This window comes from Barbus barbus (assembly GCF_936440315.1).
Source record: "Barbus barbus genome assembly, chromosome: 43".
Lineage (NCBI taxonomy): Eukaryota > Metazoa > Chordata > Actinopteri > Cypriniformes > Cyprinidae > Barbus > Barbus barbus.
This window is the reverse complement of record NC_136721.1, coordinates 11,313,662-11,335,155: the sequence shown is the minus strand read 5'-3', so window position 1 is coordinate 11,335,155 and position 21,494 is coordinate 11,313,662. Positions and strand designations below refer to the sequence as shown.

The 21,494-nt window shown below is 36.3% G+C and overlaps 1 protein-coding gene across 1 annotated transcript in view; it reads right to left on the bottom strand.

Moving 5' to 3' along the window:
- Positions 1–20,982, bottom strand: part of LOC306862307 (sodium/calcium exchanger 1-like) — a gene marked incomplete at both ends in the record, with an annotated part of 42,902 nt that extends 21,920 nt beyond the window's left edge. The window contains 2 exons of the mRNA XM_079405051.1: positions 17,883–18,397; positions 19,669–20,982. Of these exons, the coding sequence (XP_079261177.1) occupies positions 17,883–18,397; positions 19,669–20,982 (1,829 nt within the window). The remainder of the gene's footprint in view (positions 1–17,882; positions 18,398–19,668) is intronic.
- Positions 20,983–21,494: the final 512 nt, after the last annotated feature.

The following is a 21,494-nucleotide window of genomic DNA, read 5'->3' as shown; positions in this document are numbered from 1 at the left end:
CAGGTCTCTGAATCAATGGAGAGATTTATTTTATTTATTTATTTTTTTCAGTTGTTTTTTTCCCCCTTTCAGTTTTCAGTTCATGTTCACCACAAACAACCTTTTTATATTAGCAGCTTATCAGGCAAAAGATGGAAACAAACATGCTCTATTGTTTTTAAAAATAGACTATTTTGGGTATACGCCACTGGATGCCACTTGTCATCTGGAATTTTTTTTGTGAAGACATATTTTTAATGCTTTTCCGCCTGAACAGTCAACCCTAGGGATGCATCAGACTTGAATTTCAGACTGATGTGATAAATTCAAAATGATTTTTTATGCTGTGACCAATAACTGAAAAAAGTTAGATATTATATTATAACCCCCAACTGCTCCCCAGGCGCCGCAGCATAAATGGCTGCCCACTGCTCCGTGTGCACGTTGGATGGGTTAAATGCAGAGCACGAATTCTGAGTATGGATCACCATACTTGGCAGTATGTCACTTCACTTATAAGAGAAACCAACCTCACACTTTTTTGGTGCACAAGAAACATTTTTGTGAAATTTGTGATGCATTTTTGGTGAACAGAAAGTTAAAAAAACAGCATTTATTTGAAATGAAATGATCCCAAACTTTTGAAATTTTATTTTTAACTAAAATAAAAGTGAATTTTGGCATCACAACATGATAATGTACAGTATGAAAGATTCCTTTTGAAATGTCTATACTGTTTGTATGAGAAAAATGAGTGCTCATACAGGAAAGACATCTAGGATGCTGGTTACACAGACCCTTAAAAAAAACTCTGGTTAGAGAATAGAGCTAAGAGAATTATAACCATTGGATCCAAAAGATTAGTTGGGTTTATACAAGAGAGTTCATGTGTGGTGTGAAATTGCTGCATAATATTAATAGCATTAATAAAGGTTGTTGTACTTAATCAGCTCAATGTTGTAACTCAATGAAATATTAACACACAGCCCTGCTATCATCACATGCACACAGAAACTCACGCCAGCACATGCTTTTAAAGGGAAAGCCTTAAAACAAGACAAAAGAGACGCTCTTAAAGGGTTTTCTCTTAAAATCCTAGCCATTATAATCTAAAGCTTAAAGTATACAAATGAATAAATAATAATTATAGTATAGAAAGAAAAAAAAATTTAAACAATAACTTGTTTTTACTTTTAAATTATGACACTGCTTAAGGTCTATAGACATGAAGTCCCTTGTGAAAAAGAAGTGCACTTTTATAAAGTCTACTTATTGTAGAAATAATATACTTTAAAAGAACAAACATAAGTGCAAATTAAATGTTATTTTCGACGCTTAAATATATTGTATTTGTAATTAACTTCAAATGCATCACATTTTAAAGTGATATTAAATGCAATAAGTTGAACTTTCGAGTAATTTTTTTTAAACCACTTAAGTGGTACTTTTTAGTACATCTTTACATGCACTTTCATAATTGTTTCTAGTGTCTTTAAAATATGGTTAAAGCGTACTACTAATGTACAGACAAGCAATTAATGTTAACAAAAATATACTTTAATGTCAGTTAACAATACACTTAAGCATGAATTAAATGTAATATTTTCGACCACCTAAATGCATTTTATTCGTAATTGATTGCAAATATATTACAGTTTACAATTACATTAAATGCAATTAGTTGAACTTTTGAGTGATATTTTTGAACAACTTAAGTGGACTTGAAATATGGTAAATATGTACTGCTCAATAAGCAATTAATGTGAACTGAAATGACATTTAAGTATATTTTAATGTACTTCAATGTTACATATCTCTGGCAATGAAGTTGAAATTTAGTATAGGCTATTTAAAATTTTATTTAAAAAATCTTTTAATTACCTAGTTACAATCAACACAAACACAAAATGAAAACCCACTACATTTATTGACAAAAAACTGTAAAACAAATACACAAAAAAGTTGTTTGCTTATGCACAAGAAAAACCCAACACTATACACAGCTGCAACACTTTAACTCACTTATTAGAAAGAGTCTGGAGAACAATGCAAAATCACTTACATACAAAAGTACCTAATCTCACCATCATAGAAAACATCATTCTGTATGATAAGCCTGTTTCCTCATTGGTCAAAATTTATTGGTATTACTATCCTTGTCATTTGGTCTCCATAACGTATAGGATTACTAACACATAAACACTTAATACAAAAAAGTCAAGAAAATGATCATTCGTACAACAAAAGAGACCTTATTGTAAAACATTACCAAACTGTGTTAATGGTACCCTCAGTTTCACAGACAAGGCTTAAGACCAGCCCCAGACTAAAATGTAATTCTGAGCTGTTTCAACAGAAAGAAACTGACTGATCTTTAAAAATAGCAGTGCCTTTGTTTTGTCTCAAGATGCACACCAGTAATGTTTTTTCTGAGGCATGTTAATGAAAATGACTTAAATGTCCTAATGGAACTATGGCCTAATCTGGGTTTAGTCTAAACCCTCTCTGTGAAACCAGGCCATAAATTCTCAAACCTTTACTAGCACCAGCATTAAACTGGACTGAAAGGTTTCTTCTTAAATCTTACTCCAACATTAGTGAATGCAAGTTTGACCAAATAAATAATGCAAATTAATTTTGTTTAGATCTGTTAAACTTTTACTTGCAATTAATGCAATTGAATGTGTGTTTAAGTGAGAACAACATAATGATATTGAAAGTATTCTGTACAGCGATGTAAAGTACAGTACTATTACATACAAATACAGTACTCTCATAAATGACACCGTATGTCAAATGTTATGTCGAAAATTAAACTTCATAGAGTTCATAGCACAAGAGCTGGTGATGAAAATTTCAACAATAAGTTTTATTGGAGTATACTGTATAAGAGTGTATTTAAGTTTAGAAAAATGTCAAGTGCATTAATGCACATAGACTAAATGCATTTAAAATACATTAACAAATGTAATTTTGAAGAACAAACTTAAATTGAAATTAAAATAAATTATTTTACATGTGCTTTAGTATATTGATAAGTATATCAAAATACGTGTACTTATTTAAAACACAATAAAATCCTAATTATGTAAAATGTATGTTTAGGTAATACTTAATTAGACATTATTATAAAGTGCAATTTTAAAAACTGCACTTAAGTATGTTAAGACATATTGTCATTAAAGTGTACTCTCTTACACATAAATGACCTTTAATTTAGATTAGATTAGATTATCTGCAAGTGAACTTTTTAAAAAGTATACTTTTAATAATTGAAGTACACAAAAAGGACACTTTTACTGCAATTAAGCACACTTCTTTTTCACAAGGGGTGAATATATTTTACAACAATTCAACAGCATGCTGACATTGTTTCCACATATAATTCTATGAATGGTATTGGCTCTAAAACCACTGAAATGGTTGCAGAAGAATAGATCCCTTTTCATCATGTTGTTTTAAAGTAGCACAGAGAAAGTTTGAGAACGTATTGCATAACAATATTGCATGCTGCTTATTAAGAACTAAGCGAGAAGTAGTAAAAGAGGGAAAAGACAAAGAGAGAGCGTGGGGCTTTAGGGAACAGCTCAGTTACAGAAACAAGACTCATAATTACAGGAGGGGTGTGTGTGTGTGAGAGAGAGATCTGAGATATAAGATGAAGAATGTAATTAATTTGAGCGCAGTTCTCTCTTTGGCACTGGAATCATATACTTCTGTAATCCCTAATTGTTTAACTTAAACCATGTGGGCGAGAGCCAGACAGGGCATAGAAAGACCATGAATAAAAAAAACAAAAAGAAGGGAGGTGGGGCAGGTGCAAGAGTTAATGTCTAGCCATCAATCATTGTTTCCTTCTTGCCTAGTAATACAGGAAAATCTAAATCACACACATCTGTGCATGAGTGAGCCCTCATTATAGTGTCTAAGATTCTATAAGATGCTGGAAATGGGGACAGCTATATAAATAACCACACGAGGGGAACTCTGTTTTCACCCGGCAATATTACCACAGAATTGCACTTTATTGGTGAATTGTATGCAAATATCTGCAGCACGTTAGCAAGAGGTTCATTCTGCTTTAGCTTCGAAATGAATCTGCCTTAATCTCTTCCTTGCTTTCTCGTCTCCTGAAAATGCTCCTGCATCATAGTGCCCTGGAAAAACAGAAGCTTCAAAGTTCATGTCGACAGGCTCAGAAGAACCTGTGATAAAATAAAGATGATATGTGTTGAAATGATATATTTGACACATGACGTGTTCTTGGAACAAAATGTAGACATGTTTTAAAATGTTGCAGTGTTTTAATGTTGATGGTTGACAGAGAGTCTCAAAACTAATGCTCTCAATCAGAAACTGTGTTAAAACATTAAAACATTATATGTATATTACAGTATATACACAACCATTAAAAAATTTGCACCAAATACATTTTTTTTCTTTAAAGAAATTAATACTTTTATTCAGCTAGGATGCATTAAATTCAAAAGTCACAGTAAATACATAAATAATGTTACAAAAGGTTTATATATATTTTAAATGAAGGCTTATCGTTGGATTTTTTTTCTATTTATCATAGAATCATGAAAAAGGACATCATCAGTTTCCACTAAAATACTAAGCAGAACAACTGTTTTCAACACTGATAATAATAAGAAATGTTTCTTCAAACATTAGCAGATTAGTATGATTTCTAAAGGGTCATGAGACACTGAGGACTTGAGTATGGCTGCTATTCAGCTTTGCCTTCACATGAATAAATTACATTTTAAAAAATTCAAATAGAAATAGAAAATTCAAATAGTAATAATATTTCACAGTTTATTGTATTTTTGTATATATATAAAATGTTTGTATTTATTTAAAGTAAATGCAGCCTTGGTGAGAATACGACACTTATAAGAGAAACATCTTACCGACCACACACTTCTTTGAGTTGTGTATACAAATTTAGCGTGATTTTTAGACAAAGAAATGGATCGGCTGACACGTTTTCATTTGGCCATTTCTGACTTCAGAATCTTCTTTGTACAACAGATTCAATGCACTTGTTTGATTCTCCCATTACGAAATATGTTTGGTTCATAACATTAACAACATATATATTTTTTGTAGTTCCAAGCATTCTGTTAAAGGGTCAAAAAACTACATTACCCACTCACTCATGTTCCTTAAGGCTACACACTGAGCTGCTGTTGGTTTCTAGTGATAGCAAAAACAAAAGATACAGAAATGTCAGTTTAAAATGTTAATTTGTAGAAATCAAATGAAAACCAAGCCTTCTGCATAAAATCGGGCATGCACTAGCTTTATTTGGATATCTGGTCACCCTATGCAAGAATGTGATTCTTACAAACACCCCCTTAAAGGGACAGTCCACCCAAAATGTACAATTCTGTTATAATTTACTAACCCTCAAGACATTCCAAACCTGTTTGGCTGTATGACATGAAAATATTTAGAAGAATACTGACTAAAGCCCCGCTCACACCAAGAACGATAACTATAAAGATATTGATAAATATAAAGTTCTAAAAATCGTTTCAATATTAAAGAATAGCAGAATTCACACCACAGCTATAACGATAAAGGCACTACGAAACAATATCGTTGGAATCACTTTCAGAACGTTTTTTTTCATTGACACCCAATCAGCATCAATCCTGATATAACGAGCTTGAGAATTTAAAGCGGCAGACGAGCGTACACTTAGAATAAACAGATGATATCTGATATCGTCCGCTGGTGTGGACGCTAATATCGTTATCTTTACAGTTATCTTTATAGTTTCGATTCTCATTGACATCCACTATATGAGCAAAAAATACAGTGGAAGTTAAATCGAACCAAAACTGTTTATCAACAGTCTTCAAAATATCTTCTTTTGTGTTCCAACGGCATGAGGGTAAGTAAATGATGACAGAAATGTCATTTTTGGGTGAACTATCCCTTTAAGTCAAGTTTAAGTTTTTAATAAAACTGTCTTCTAAATGCATAAGTGTAAAACAATATTAAGTAAAATAGGCTATGGTAATAACCACTGTGTATATGTGTGCAAATGCATTTCATAACAGCACTATGTCTCCCAGCTGAGAGCCGAAAGGCATTAACACAATTAAATTATTTATTTGTGTCATATCTTTGTGTATGTCAGCGCCTGTCTGTCTTTGCCGCTTATAGCAGCACCAGTGGCCTGAGACGGACGCTATTCCCCAGTCGCTCATTACAAGATGCTGCAAACTGCAACACCGCACACCGTGCCGCATTTAATTTCTGCACCGCAGGTTTATGCGCACATGGAGGACTGCCACCAGGGAAAAACAAATAACGCTGGATAAACAACTGCACTGAAGAGCGAAGGATACACAACAGTGTGACTCTGTTTCAGATGTTGGCACGTAGCAGCAGTGTCGTAGAGGTCCAGCCAATGCGCTGACATAAAAAGCATTTCTGTGCGCTAAATAGATGCGTGGGTGTCAGGATGTGTTTTGAAGCGAGAGTGGGCTATGGGGATGTGGGCGAACATGCGAACACATGGGATGGTGATTTACGGCTGAAACTTAGCCACACCCAGAAAGACCACAAGCGTGTGGTAAAATATGGTAAGAGCGGAAGATGAAGTATGTAAGCAAAGAGATGCCCTACGGTTCTAAAGTCTCACTTACAGTATTACAGTCTGTCTAAGGCTCCCCTGAAGTCACGTTCCGTCTCTCTTTCTCTCTAATGACCTGTGGGTGGATGTCTATTTCTATCCGTACACTGACATGGACACACACGCATGTCTTTGACTGACAAAAGGCACAAATCCTTTTCCGGCTTGATTGAATGTCATTCTCTTTCCTCACACACATAATACGATCACGCCAAGAAAAAAGAACAGGGGAGAGAGAGAAACGAAAGAGAGATACTGGCATGTTCGCTCGGTTTATAAATTATTAATTTAAAATTTCCACTCACATGCATACAGTCGTATAGAAATGCTCCAGATACACGGAGCTGGCATTAAAAGTGTCTATGAGACAAATCTGCCAATGATGGATGGCAAAGAACAGCAAAAAATGTCAAGTAAGAGGACAAAGCAGAAGACTTGGATAAATTGAGAGAGGATGACAAGTGTGTTGGAGGAGTGGGACTGTTTCTAGCTCCCAAACATTTCACCAACTCACACATGCAGATTGCCAGAGTTTAGAAAATAGAAATATCAGAGATACTGACAGCAGAACCATATACACACATGCACACTGAGGATGAAGACAGGGGTCTTACAGAGGTTAAAGGCTGCCAAATAAACATATAACGCACATACATCCCAGAAGCACTGCTTCATCAGACCATCAAGCCACCTCTCCAAAATACAACAGACCAGAATTAATTAATTTTCAATGAAGAATAGTAAAGGAGCTGCAGCCAAGTTCAACTCATGTGTGTAAGCAACATTTTTAAAAAATAATTGATTTGAGCTTTTTCATAATTTGAAATATTTGAACTGCTAGCCAGTATGTGACCAAAGTGGGAATTTAGAGTGGGATTTTAGAGGAGAAAAACTAATGTTGAGGTAAAAAAGTAACTTTTTATACTTCATATATTTTTGTGATGGCAGTCCCTGCTTTGTAGTTAAACTCATCAAAGTTAAATTGTGTTTACTGTGTGTCAGTGTAGATATTTTCATGTATGTTGTTAGTGATAATATTTTGGCTGTTAACTGTAAGGTGAGCTAGTTCATGGCTACAAGACTCGGGGTTAGTTGTAACAGCAAGACTCTGGGTCGGGTTAGTTGTAACAGAAAGACTCAGGTTTAGTTGTAACAGCAAGACTCTGGGTTAGATGTAACAGCAAGGCTCGGGGTTAGTTGTAACAGAAAGACTCAGGTTTAGTTGTAACAGCAAGACTCTGGGTTAGTTGTAACAGCAAGACTCTGGGTTGGTTGTAACAGCAAGGCTTGGGGTTAGTTGTAACAGAAAGACTCAGGTTTAGTTGTAACAGCAAGACTCGGGGTTAGTTGTAACAGCAAGACTCTGGGTTAGTTGTAACAGCAAGACTCGGGGTTAGTTGTAACAGCAAGACTCTGGGCTAGTTGTAACAGAAAGACTCGGGTTATATATATATGCATTTGAAATACATTTATTTTGTGCTAAGAATGCGGCAAAAAATGTGAAGTAAACATGCAAATTTAAAGTAAACTAAGTATGAAGCAGCAACTCAATGCATTTAGGCATGTAGATGTGGTCAAGACAATGTGCTGAAGTTCAAACTGAGCATCAGAATAGAGAAGAAAGGTGATTTAAGATAAGAAGATAAGGTGTTAAGGAGGATAAGGAGTATTTCAAAAACTGCTGATCTACTGGGATTTTCATGCACAACCATCTCTAGATTTTACAGAGAGTGGTCCAAAAAAGAGGAAAGAAATTCAGTGAACGGCAGTTCTGTGGGCGAATGTGCCTTGTTGATGCCAGAGATCAGAGGAGAATGGCTAGACTGGTTCAAGTCCACAGAAAGGCAACAGTAACTCAAATAAACCCTAGTTACAACCGAGGTAGCAACACAAATAAAGTAATATTATGAGTTTGGAATGACATGAGAACACATAAATGACAACAAAAGAAAAAAATTTATTACAAAAAAATCTATAAAGTTTTTTTTTTTTTTTTACGAATATACATACTCCGCTGTAATGAAACCAAACTTATACAGCTAAGCCTGTACATCCTTTTAAACTTTCCCTTCAAAGCTGTTTAAGCTTGATTTCATAAGATAATGGTTCTTTTGAAGTCAAAGCACTGAAAAATCTAATGATATTTATGTCTGGTAAATTGCTACTTCAAATCTAAAATAAAACTCTGAAGTAATAGGTCAAATGAGGTATGCCATACGATTATCTTCATTTAAAAAAATATAGACAGGAAAACAGAGGGATGATAACGTTAAATCTGAGACGCTTACGCTATGCCCCTGATAAATTAAAATAGAAACTAAGCACTCGCAGCATTGTTCTTCCTCCATCTTCAAAGTACTGGCAAGGATATCATAATTGTGCCGTGCTGTTAATTCATAATTCAGAGGCGAGGAGGTGGGGGATGATGGATGGAGATAGGAGGGAGGAGGCTGAGAAAGGGAGGAAGAGAAGAAAGATTTAAAGGCAGGCATTATGGCAACACTGTCATTGCCAGCTGGAAGGTCTCCTGCGGTCATCGCTTAAAAATAGTCCTTTTCCTCAACAAAATAACCCTTTTACATAAACCATCCAGCCAATCAAAGTGCTTTGTTCACAGAGACACATAGTTGCAAATAAACAGTCTTCAATATAACATCCTGAACATCAGATGCTTGCTCGGGTGTGAATAGAGGTGAAAATGACAGCCGGAATGTTTTGGGAGAGCTGACGGAAGAGCCTCCATATGTGTAGGACGCTAACGCAGGGTTTTGAGGGGACACAAGAGCAGCTGGGCTTCATCACTAGATCTCACTTCTTTGCTCACTAGCTCTATCTCTTTTTCACAGGAAATTGTTGGGTTATGGGGAGGTGCAAGCAGATTCTTAGAATCCAGATTCCTTCATTTTATCTTTGGCCTTTCACGGAGGAAAACTGAGTCAGGAAATGTTGCAAGCTAGTAATGAGGATCACAGCTCAATGTGTCAGAATCTCAACTGCTATTTCACACCTTCAGCCATACGCTGTACTGTTAAATAGTTTGGGGTGTTAATAGCAAGGGTGAATTAAATTGATGTAACAGTAAAAACATTTTTAATGTTAAAAAAATATTTCAATTTCAAAAAATTGTTCTTCTTAAAAAAATGGTTTACACAAATTATTAAGCAGCACAATGATTTTCATTTTGATATTACAAAAAAAATGTTTCTTAAGCACCAAATCAGCATATTAGAATGACTTCTGAAGGATTATGTGACACTGAAGACTGAAGTAATGGCTCCTGCAAATTCAGCTTTACCATCACAGCAGTGTTATTTTTAGCATTATTTATACATTATTTTAGTATGTATTCATATTTTAAATATGCTTTTATTTTTATATTTTCATTAAATTTTTTGCTATGCAATTTTGTTATGTGCTTTTGTCATTTTTATTGTCTTTTTTATATTTCTATTTATTTTTTTTATTTGAGCTTTGTTTTAGTATATCAACATATTTGTTTCAATTAGCTGCTAAGGCAACACGTCTAAGTTTTTAATATTATGTATATTATCTATTAACTTATCTAAGGTATTTTTCATCTAATATTACATTTTAATGCATTTCAGCTTTCACATAAAACTATTTTGAATAGTTTAGATTTAGTTCCTCTTAACAGTGAATATATGAGGGATATTATTTTAAAACCTGTAAAAAAAATTGCCATTTCATCTTGTGCTGTGCAAGATACACACTGTTAAGCTGGTCATGTGATCTCAACTTCATGGAAAATAAACTAGTTTTTAGGTTTCTGATATAACTGGCATTTATATGAGTGAACATGATTTTATTCATATTGTTCAAAAGTACTCTTCCTTTATTTAGACGCAAATCTTTTTTAATGATGAAAAAAATTAAAGTGCCCCTTTAAAGATTATGTTTACAGTATCTTTAACAGTGATCTTTCTGAACTTAAAGTTGAAAAATACTGTTGAAGCCATTCATTCTCAAACATTCATTCACAACCTTCGGCCCTCCATTTCCATTGATCTGCTTCCCACTTTGTTTATATCCTGGTCTATTTGTGCAGACAGTGTGAAATTAAATCGCTCTCCCGTCAACATTTTGATACCCGTGGAGATAGATGAAGTGATGAAAATATGCTATGGGATGCATGACAGAGAGAGAGGGTGAACAAATGGAGGACAATGCTTAGCGTGACTCCTTAAGATGAGCTGAAATTGGGATTTAATGAAAGTACTGGTATTGGTTCCCCTGAATGCATGATACTAGTAACTATTACTAACTGATATTTGATGGATGATTAATTTTTATGCTAATGTATCCCTCCTTCGGACCTACGAAACCAGTGAAGACTTGGAATAACTGTTCGTCTGATTGGCTGAGCTGTGCTGATGGCCATTTTCCATTAAAAATCCAGTCTATGATTGCATTTTAAATATTTTAAGTGAGAAATTGAAGGTGAATAACAAGATATTATAGGATTAAAGGGATATCATTTCATGTAGATGCACTAATCGGATGGTGAATCGCTGCGCCTGTAGGCTTTGTAAATTAGAGTGAATTTAAAGCCACAGCTTATGGTGGCAGCATTAGCAGAGACATTCAAACATTATGAGCTTGGCAGGGCTTCTGTGTTCACCCATTTGTATGTGTGTTTATGAAGGGAAGTGAGGTTGATGAAGTAGTGCAAGAACTTGTTTTTCAACAAGAAGAGCAAGCAGCAAAATGCTAATCAGTGCTGTCACGGTCTGGAGAAAAGATTTGCTCCATTTAATCTCTATTTCCCCACTTTAGGAAAAAATGACACAAAGATGCTTTGTCTTCAGTGGAGCTGTCAGAGAAAAAGCTTGCATTCTTCATCCAGTGCCAACAGAAAATGTCAATTATTAAACCACAAACATGTTTGTTCATATGCATACACTGACGCATGAAGCACTCTGTGTTCGATACTGTGCAAATGCATATAAAAACGAAGGAAAAAAAATTCTGTCACCATTTACTCACCCTCATGTCATTCCAAACCATTCTGAATTCCTTGTTCGCACAAGCAGAATGTGCAAGCAGATCTTTTCCAGACTTTTTTATTTTCTATTATTTTTATTGTATGTTATTCATTTATTTTGTATTGCTGTGGCACTATTACTGAAGTACACTTGCATTTATAAGTTTGGGGTCGGTATGATCCGCAAAGCTGAATTTTCAGCATCATTACTCCAGTCTTCAGTGTCACATGATCCTTCAGAAATCATTCTAATATGCACATTTGCTGCTCAAGGAAACTATTTTTTTATTATCATCAATTGAAAACTGCTTAATATTTGTGAACAATTTTATTGTGCTTGCTGATTAAAAGTATTAATTTCTTACTTTGAAGTAGTAATTGAGTGAATCTATCAATTTACTCAATTACTTAATTAAAGGTTAACATTAATGACAGAAAACCTGTGGCAGGCACCAAATAATGAAATTACATTTTAAATATATATCAAAGAATGTGAAAATTCCAACTTTAATATTTTTGTACATTTTTAATACACTGTAACGCATATAATGCATAATGATAATAATTTAACGCATGTATGTTTAGTTTAAATTTGTTTCATTTATTACTGTTAATAACAATATATAGAAAACACAGATATTGCACTTTACCTAATCATTTTCACCATCTGGACACAGCCCTTATCATGCACCCCCCCTCCTTATATCTTCTTAAGTGTTCAACATAACAAATAAAGACAGACAGAATATTCATATTTGGGTGAGCAATGTCTGTAAGCATTTAGACACCAGAATATGTGTTATAACCTAAAAGAGATTAAATTAATATTGAAATGAATTCAAGTAAATTAATTAAAATCGATATACATCATAAAATGATTTGGCAGGCATTCTGTTAGGATGATGATACATTACAGAATCTATGTCTACATATGGTCCTAAGGCTTTCCTGCATGTTTAAATCAGTGGGGATGTTCAGCATGCCGATTGTTTGTGTCAGAAGTCTGGGTCACTATCGATTCGTCACACCCCACAAACTCTCAGAGCTGGCGGATCCCGCTCATATCGATTCGCTCTTTTCTTTACTCACACTGATCGTCATGTAAGCCTCTGCCGTGTGCATGCTTCCTGCCTGTTCTGAGAGCAGCGCTTACATAAGCGCACTCATAGCCCACTTCACACCGCTTCAACTCAATTTTCTTTGGCACAGATTCTCATCTTCATATGAGAATAGCAGAACAAACAAGAAAATAACACAAGCAGGCACATAAACACACAGTGGGTGTGGGGGAGAGAGTGAATGGATCAGCCCGCAATCGGAGCACAGGGTACAGAGACTGTTTAAAATTCTCCCTATATGTCATTCTTTTTTAATGGGAATGAATACACACCAAAATGCACACTTGAATTTCAGCCGAGTCTCTAAAGTTCCTCATTAGCTGCTTGAATTGTGGGACCACTTTACAATCTCATGCACACACACAAGTACCAAGAATCCCCTGGTCTTCTGCTGTCGAGTGTCAGTTGTCTGGAATTGTGACTGCAGTGGGAATAAGAGTTAAACTTCTGTTGTGCTGTTTGGCAGAAGCGGTTCAGCTGTCTGGTCAGCAGAAATCCACTGACAAACACACTCATTTGCACATACGCAAAAGCACACAAATGCATAGACACACACGGAAATACAAAACCCATTCAAAGGATACAAAATAAGCTATAGATAAAACTCCAAACCTCAAAGACCCTCACATGCATTTATTTCCACACGTATGCATACATGCTTTGAGCATGAATTCAGGCAATAGAAACATATATGCACAAGCTAAGAGAATCATATCTGGAGTCAAATTCACTCATCCACCCACACAGACACACTATACACAATTCCACACCACCTCCAACATGCTCTCAGGAGTGATCTCACTCACACATTTCTAGGGATGGGGATTGTAAGGAATTCATCGACTTTCAACATGATTTCACTGAACGATTTGGGTTTCTTAAAAGTTCCATTATTTATTGTTTTTAATTTATTTTAACCAAACAGTACATTATTTAAAGGGATAGCTCAACCAAAAATTCTTTCATTAATTACTCAGCCTCATGTCGTTCCAAACCCGTAAGACCTTTGTTCATCTTCGGATTGAGATAAATTAACATATTTTTGACCCTGCATAAACAGCAATGCAACTGACATGTTCAAGGCCCAGAAAGGTAGTAAGGACATCGTTAAAATAGCCCATGTGACATCAGTGGTTCAACCTTAATTTTATGAAATATTTTTTGTGTGCAATGATTTCTGCTTTTCTGGGTTAGTCTGCTGTGATTCACAAGAATACCACGACTCTATGGAGGGTCAGAAAGCTCTTGGATTTCAACAAAAATATCTTAATTTGTGTTCTGAAGATGAACAAAGGTCTTACAGGTTTGGAACAACATGAGGGTGAGTAATTAATGACAGAATTACAATTTTTGGGTGAACTAACCATTTAATATCAACCATTTATCGGTTAATTGCCATATAGGGTTAAAGATTACAACTGAAGTGTTTGCAAATGCGCAACAATAATTAAGAGCTGAGATGTAATTGATGTAGCAACAGCGCTTTTCTTCTGTATTTTGATGTACATCTGAGAGAAACAGATTACCGAAAAACAAATGTCACCAGAGAGAACTTTCGTTTCACTGAAAGATTGAGTTATAGCATTTTGATTAAAAATTACGATGTAAAAAGATGCATTTAGAAAATATGTAGGGTGAATTTCCATTTCATGCCAACTTCGAACTTTAATCAGGCAAAAAGTGAATCAGCGAATTAGTCAGTTAATATCTGACTCCCTCAATGAACCACAAGTCATTTTACGGTTATGTCTTATTCGAAATTAACTGGGAAATAAACTTACATTATAGTCTTAAAATTAGTCAATTTACTAACTTCCTGTTTACATAATGACAATGTGTAAATAAGCATACACACTCACACTTTAATGTTTGAATTAATAGTCATTCTAAAAAAAAACTTCAAATAAAAAGCTTACAAGGTTACATTTTCAAGTTGAATTGAGGTTAAAGTAATATTTTGGGTGGCATATGATAATCAACATTAATTATCAGTTCATCTGTATTAGCCACAATTTTAATACTGATGCATTCCTAGTCATCACATTTTGTTCCCTGTTCTCAGTTTCTACTTCTGAATACGCAAAATCTCGTCCATGGCACACGGTCATTCACCCACCTCCAAAAATACTCACACGCACCCTTTAGAATCAACATACACTCACACAGGTCAGATCTTTCCATGATAGACAACACTTTCAGTATGACACATTTCATCTAAAACACACACCCATACACACACTCCCACATAGTGCTTGACTTCTGTAACCCTCTCTAGTTGCCCAACACACTGAACAGTATGAGTGAACTGTTCAAACAAATCACCCTCATCTCTCATGCCTCCCTTATTCTACCTTCTCTTCCGCCCGCGCACCTGCCTCTCACCTCTTCTCTCCCTCTCGTTCTCTCTCTTTCCTCCTCTGTGAATTATAGCTTGTGCTTTATCATCACATCATGGTTTAATTTTGTCCATCCCATGATGCCTTGCACACCATTATGCCTCTCTTCATTTCGCTGCTCTCATACTTTTCAACTAATAACTTCGATCGATGCTTCCATCTGTCCCTGCTCTCATTTCTCATTCATTGTGCTCCCCTTCTATAATGTCATATTGTTCCCAGCCCAATCTTACAAACCAGAGGAATCATAGGCGTCATGCGCATATTGTTTTGGAGGGAGCACTGGCACCAGTCCTGACTCACTTTGTGCCTGCGGTGAGATAAGCCCAAAAGCAGAAAAACATTTAGTATGCACAAGGAAACATGATGAAATCTCAATCTAATATTCAGATGTAGCCAAAACATCTAATAATGCAAGACTTTTTTCTAGAAATTGTTAAAATTATAAATTTTGTGCCATTCACACATGCATTTCTTTGGCTTGCACAAAATAAAAAAGCTGGGACATTTTGAAAGAACTGACATTTTTCAGTACAAAGATATCCTAAAATGGCCTGGACAGTTTTATTGGCACTTTTAATAAGCAGAGCAGCATTTAAATTGGGAATTGAGCATTGGGTTTCTTGATTTCTATGCAAGTGATCCTACATTTAAAACCTGTTTATTAGAAATAGTGGTGCATTTGGTTACCATAATTGAACGTTTCAAGACAATTTAAAGGGATTGTTCTCCCAAAAATGAAAATTCTGTCATCAATTACTCACCCTCATGTCGTTCCAGACCTGTAAGACCTTTGTTCATCTTCGGAACACAAATTAAGATAGTTTTGATGAAATCCGAGAGCTTTCTGACCCTGCATAGACAGCAATGCAACTACCACGTTCAAGGCCCAGAAAGGTAGTAAGGACATTGTTAAAATGGTCCATGTGACATCAGTGCTTCAGCCTTAATTTCATGAAGCTACGAGAATACTTTTTGTGCGCAAAGAAAGAAAAAATAATGACTTTACTCAACAATTCTTCTCTTCCGAGTCTTATCACAACACACTGACACACAAGAGAAGAAATTGTTAAATAAAGTTGTCATTTTTGTTTTCTTTGTGCACGAAAAGTATTCTCGTAGCTTCATAAAATTAAGGTTGAACCACTGATGTCACATGAACTATTGTAACAATGTCCTTACTACCTTTCTTGACCGTGGTAGAGGGTCAGAAATCTCTCAGATTTCACCAAAAATATCTTAATTTGTGTTCAGAAGATGAATGAAGGTCTTACGAGTTTGGAACAACATGAGGGTGAGTAATTAATGACAGAATTTCATTTTTGGATGAATTAACCCTTTAACCCCCTTTTTTTAAATAAAAGAAATTGATATTTTAATTCAGCAAGGATGCATTAAACTACAGTAAAGACATTTAAAATGTCTGAAGGAAAATAAATAAATACATACATATTAAAATGTGAGTCTATTAAGGGAAAACTAGTAAACGTGTTCCCTAAAGTGTTATACCAATTATATAATTGGTGTCTATATTTTTATATAAAAAAATAGGTCTGGATCTGAATCCCGTTCCCTTTCATGGTAAATAAAAACTATACCACCACACTGTCCTGTTTTACACTTTTTTTCTGTAAGTTGCATTCAATATCTAATTGGTTTAAGGATCTGAGGGGTTTGTCAGTTTGAATGGGCATGTCGTGTATTATTGTAATATCTCCATCTTGGAATGCATGAGCTTTTTTTTATCACTCTCAATGTAGTCCATCCATGAATCACAATGCTACGTTCACCCCAATGCCTATTTCAGTTGTTTACCTACAACCTGACAAGCAACAACAACTGCCTCCCTCTCGTTGTTGCCAGCATGCTCTTTTCTACATTTGACCTGCTCACCTCAGATCTGCAGCAGGCAGCGCAGTGTGCTTGATGTGCAGGTCAGTATCGATTTTCAGGATTGAGAGAAAACTCAGCAGCTTTATCATTCTCCATCTCCCCATCTCTGGCTTCCTTCTAGACTTCACACATCTCTTCAACATTATCCCTTGTTTATTCCTTTTTTATGTGTGACTTATAGATTTCCTTCTGCCTAGCTCTTATCTATGGGTGTTTCTTTTTTTAGCATTGGAACCTGTAATCCATGCACACTCTGATCATTCCAGGTCATGAGGGCACATAGTCTTACTCTAACTACCGATCTGTGGTGGAAACATTCATGTACATGCAGACTACAAATAGAAATCTGAGATATGGGCTGTACACCAATTTGCATTTGTCACTGACACTGTGATAGATTCGAAATGAGGAGACACAGCCCCCAAAGATACTAATTAAATAACAATAAAAATAAAAATATTAAAAACAACTGTCTTGTCTGACTTGTCACCTATATTTTGCTATTGTTATTGTAAGTCAAAACACAATTTTAAGATGTATCGGTTTGTCCCAGATCTTACATACTGCCTCATAAATACTTAAAACGTTCCATCTCTAGTCAAGTATGCACTTTAAGTGCAGAGTAGAAGAATGCAAATTGGGGTGCAGCTTTGAGCTAAACTTTTAATGACAAGAATGGCTTGATTCAGTCTTGCCCATTCAAACACAAAACCATATGCTCTCTGCAAACATCTGGCTCAATCAGTGTTGGCGGTGACAAAGAGCATATTGTCTGCTTGAAATCTGCCCATGCACACTTATTCTTATTCTAAATTATATTCAAGTAAGAATATTTAACTTACATGGTCTCATCATTGAGGAACTCCAGTTTGCCAGCCACCTCTTCATAGTCTTCTCCAGCTTTGGCGGTTCCCTCGGTAGTGTGGTACGGTACTGCCACCTTCCCCCTCGCTCCAGATGTTCTGTGGACCTTCACCTGCATGATGCCCACGCTTTCGCTCACTCGTGTGGAATTGCTCTCGAACGTGAAGATCCCCGCGTGGTCGTCATCGTAAATGGTGACTGTGGCAGTGTGTGCGTTACCCAGGGCAGCTTTGGGAGGAGCATGGCTGGACCCTATAATGCTGTTGCCTGGAGACACCGCATTAGGGTCGAGGACGGAGACCTCGGCACGGTGGACAACACGAGGGTTGCTGAGATTTACGTAGAAATGCTCATCTTCTTCGAATATGTCATCGTCAATCACGCCGACTGTCAGCTCCTTCACCGTCTCACCCGGTTTAAAGACCAGAGTGCCCTCGGCGAATTCATAGTCTGATCCTGCGTTAGCGGTGCCATCCTCTGTGCGATAGTCAACCTAGACACAGGAACAGTTTCTACTGTCACACAGCTAAAGTGCTGAGGAAGCAATGCTATCTTTTTATATTCAGAAGAGGTACAGTAAGTGTATGGGGGGTCTTATAAATAGAGTCTTATAATGTAACTTTTTGCAGAGGATAATTTGTGATTTGTGATAATTTAAAGATTCCAACAACAACAACAACAATAATAATAATAAATAATTATTAACAATATTAATAAAAACATTAACTATGAATATTAATCATATTATATAATAATAACAACATAATATATATTTAAATGTTATACATTTATTATTATTATTATGCTGTATTGTTATTGTTATACCGCATATAGTAATAATAAAATTAATAATAACTTATTTTTCCTGATCACATCACATAATAACATAATATTTATTTGATTAATTTCTAATAATTGAGAACCTGGACCACAAAATCAGTCATAAGTAACACGGATATATTTGTAGCAATAGCCAATAATACATTGTATGGGTCAAAATTATCGATTTTTCTTTTATGCCAAAAATCATTAGGGCATCATTAAGAAAAGATCATGTTCCATGAAGATATTTTGTAAATTTCCTACCGTAAATATATCAAAACATTTTTGATTAGTAATATGAAATGCTAAGGACTTCATTTGGATAACTTTAAAGGTGATTTTCTCAGTATTTAGATTTTTTTTTTTTGCACCCTCAGATTCCATATTTTCAAATAGTTGTATCTCGTCCAAATATTATCATAAACCATACATAAATGGTAAGCTTATTTATTCAGCTTTCACATGATGTATAAATCTCAATTTCAAAATTGTTTCCAGGGTCACAATTAATATTTGGTTTTATTATTTTTTATTTTAATCATATAATAATAACAATACAATATAATATATAATAAATAATAACAAAATTATCATTTTTATTGAATTATTAGTCTATGTGGTAATATTAATATTAATAATAATATAGCATATTTCACCCTCTTATCAACACCACTTAAATTAAATAATTAAAACTAATTTCCTGTGGTAAACTTCACAACTGAAAGGTTTAAATAATAAAATGAGCTAATCTGTTAAAACAGTGTCATTTAATTGCTCATCTCCTAAGTGCTGTAATTATTTAAAATAGCTCTGAGAGTACATCCTCGCTGCTGGGAATCATGTAGGTTTCTGGCCTCAAAATGATATCACATCCATATAATTAAAGTACAATCACAGCAATGTAATCACAGTACTGTTGGGTAAAGACAGCGGAATCATTACCTTGACAGTGCAGCCGCTGTCTCCACCATGTCGGGTCACAGAGAGTTTTAAAGAGCCGCAGTTCTCAAAGCATTGATAATGAGAGGGCTCAAACTCCAGGTAGATGGTGTGAGGGTCTTCTTCTTGGGCATTAGCCTCATGACAGCTCACCACCTTCCTGGCCTGGTCTGCAGCATGCTTCTTCAGGATGTTCCCCGCTCCGATCATCATGCGAGTGGCCTGGATGCGATAGAAAGCTCGACTCTTCTGCTGTTGCACCAGCACTTGATAGTTCGCCATCTCGATCAGCTGCTCCGTGTCCTTCTCCGGGTGTCTTTGCTTAAGTTCCTTCAGTGTACGAGCCATCTCCCTCCTGGCCTCCTCTTCTTCCCCTCCACCTCCTTCCTCCACACCGGCCAGCATCCCATCAAGTGCCTCCTTGTGGTGGGAATTGGCACCTTGGCCATCCATCTCCATATCCATCTTGGTGAAAATGCCGTCACCCTCCGTCTCAATGATGATGCCACGGTTCTTGTCAGCACGGTAGCGCTTGTGGACGTATTTGTAAAAGAGCAAACGACGGTCAGCAATCCAGGCCTGAACCACGCAGAGCGGAAAGAAGAGGAAAGTAAGCACAGCCTCCCAAACTTCCACCACACCAGGAGAAAAGACAGAGAGGATCAAGTAGAGCCAAATGTAGGCGAATATGCTCCAGGCTGCCGTCACAAAGAAGACCCTCAAGTGCTTGATTTTGCGTACCTCACCATCTGGGACCACGTAAACACAGATAGCGATGATGATGAACATGTTGAAGGCAGCGCTACCCACAATTGTGCTTGGGCCCAGGTGTCCAGCCTCAAACTTGTGCCCACAGACCTCAATCACGGATAAAAGGATCTCAGGGGCTGACGATCCCAAAGCCATGAGGGTCAAGTTGGAGACTGTCTCATTCCAGATGCGCACCGTCGCAGTGGTGGTCTCTCCGTTGGGTTTCTTGATCGTTATCTCCTTCTCTTGAGATGTAATCACCTCGATGGATGACATGAACCGGTCTGCGATGATGGACATGCCCAAGAACATGTAGATGAGGGCCACAAAGTAGACGATGGCACGTGCCACCTTGTCGCCTACAGAGGGATTCTGGGGGTTCCATACCGGCAGGACAACACCCTCAGAGCAGCTGTCCTCCCCTGAACAGTTCCCTGGGCTGCTGTGGGATGTGTCTCCACCGGCCTGAGAGAGTTGGGCAAGGCCCAAGAGGAAGATCAGGAGGAGGAGAGAGGAAAGGCAAGGAGTTAAGGAGAAAGGGGTCGATGGAAGGCGCAAATGAATCATGGTGGCAGTGTAGCAGTAACTGTGTCCACCAGTCGCAGAGATGACGATTAATAAACCTCTGTAACAGACAAAAGCAACAGAATATTCACATTGGTGAGAATGACAATTGAAAAAGAACCTGTTAAGTGTATCTAAATGTAACATTCACACATTAAGAACAGCTTCAAAATAGAGGTCTGCATTCCTGCGGGACCTGATGCAACTGAGTGAAGCTTTGAATTGCTGGGTGAGAGTGGGATGATTTGTGCACTGGAAGCGGAAGAGAAAGAAATTACTAGTGGGACTCAAACAGAATATGAATATCTAAATTAAAGTCACTTAAAAGGGTCATGAACTGAGAAATGAAAATTCCATTTATCTTTTGAGATAAGAGGTCACTGTACTATAAAAACATGTATGTTTCAAAACAGCCTAAAAACAGCTTATTTTGAAGCAAGTCTGCCAAAACGACAACTTGTGGAATGTACAACTTTATAATGTAACAGTGTGGTTAAACTCTGCCTCCACAGAAG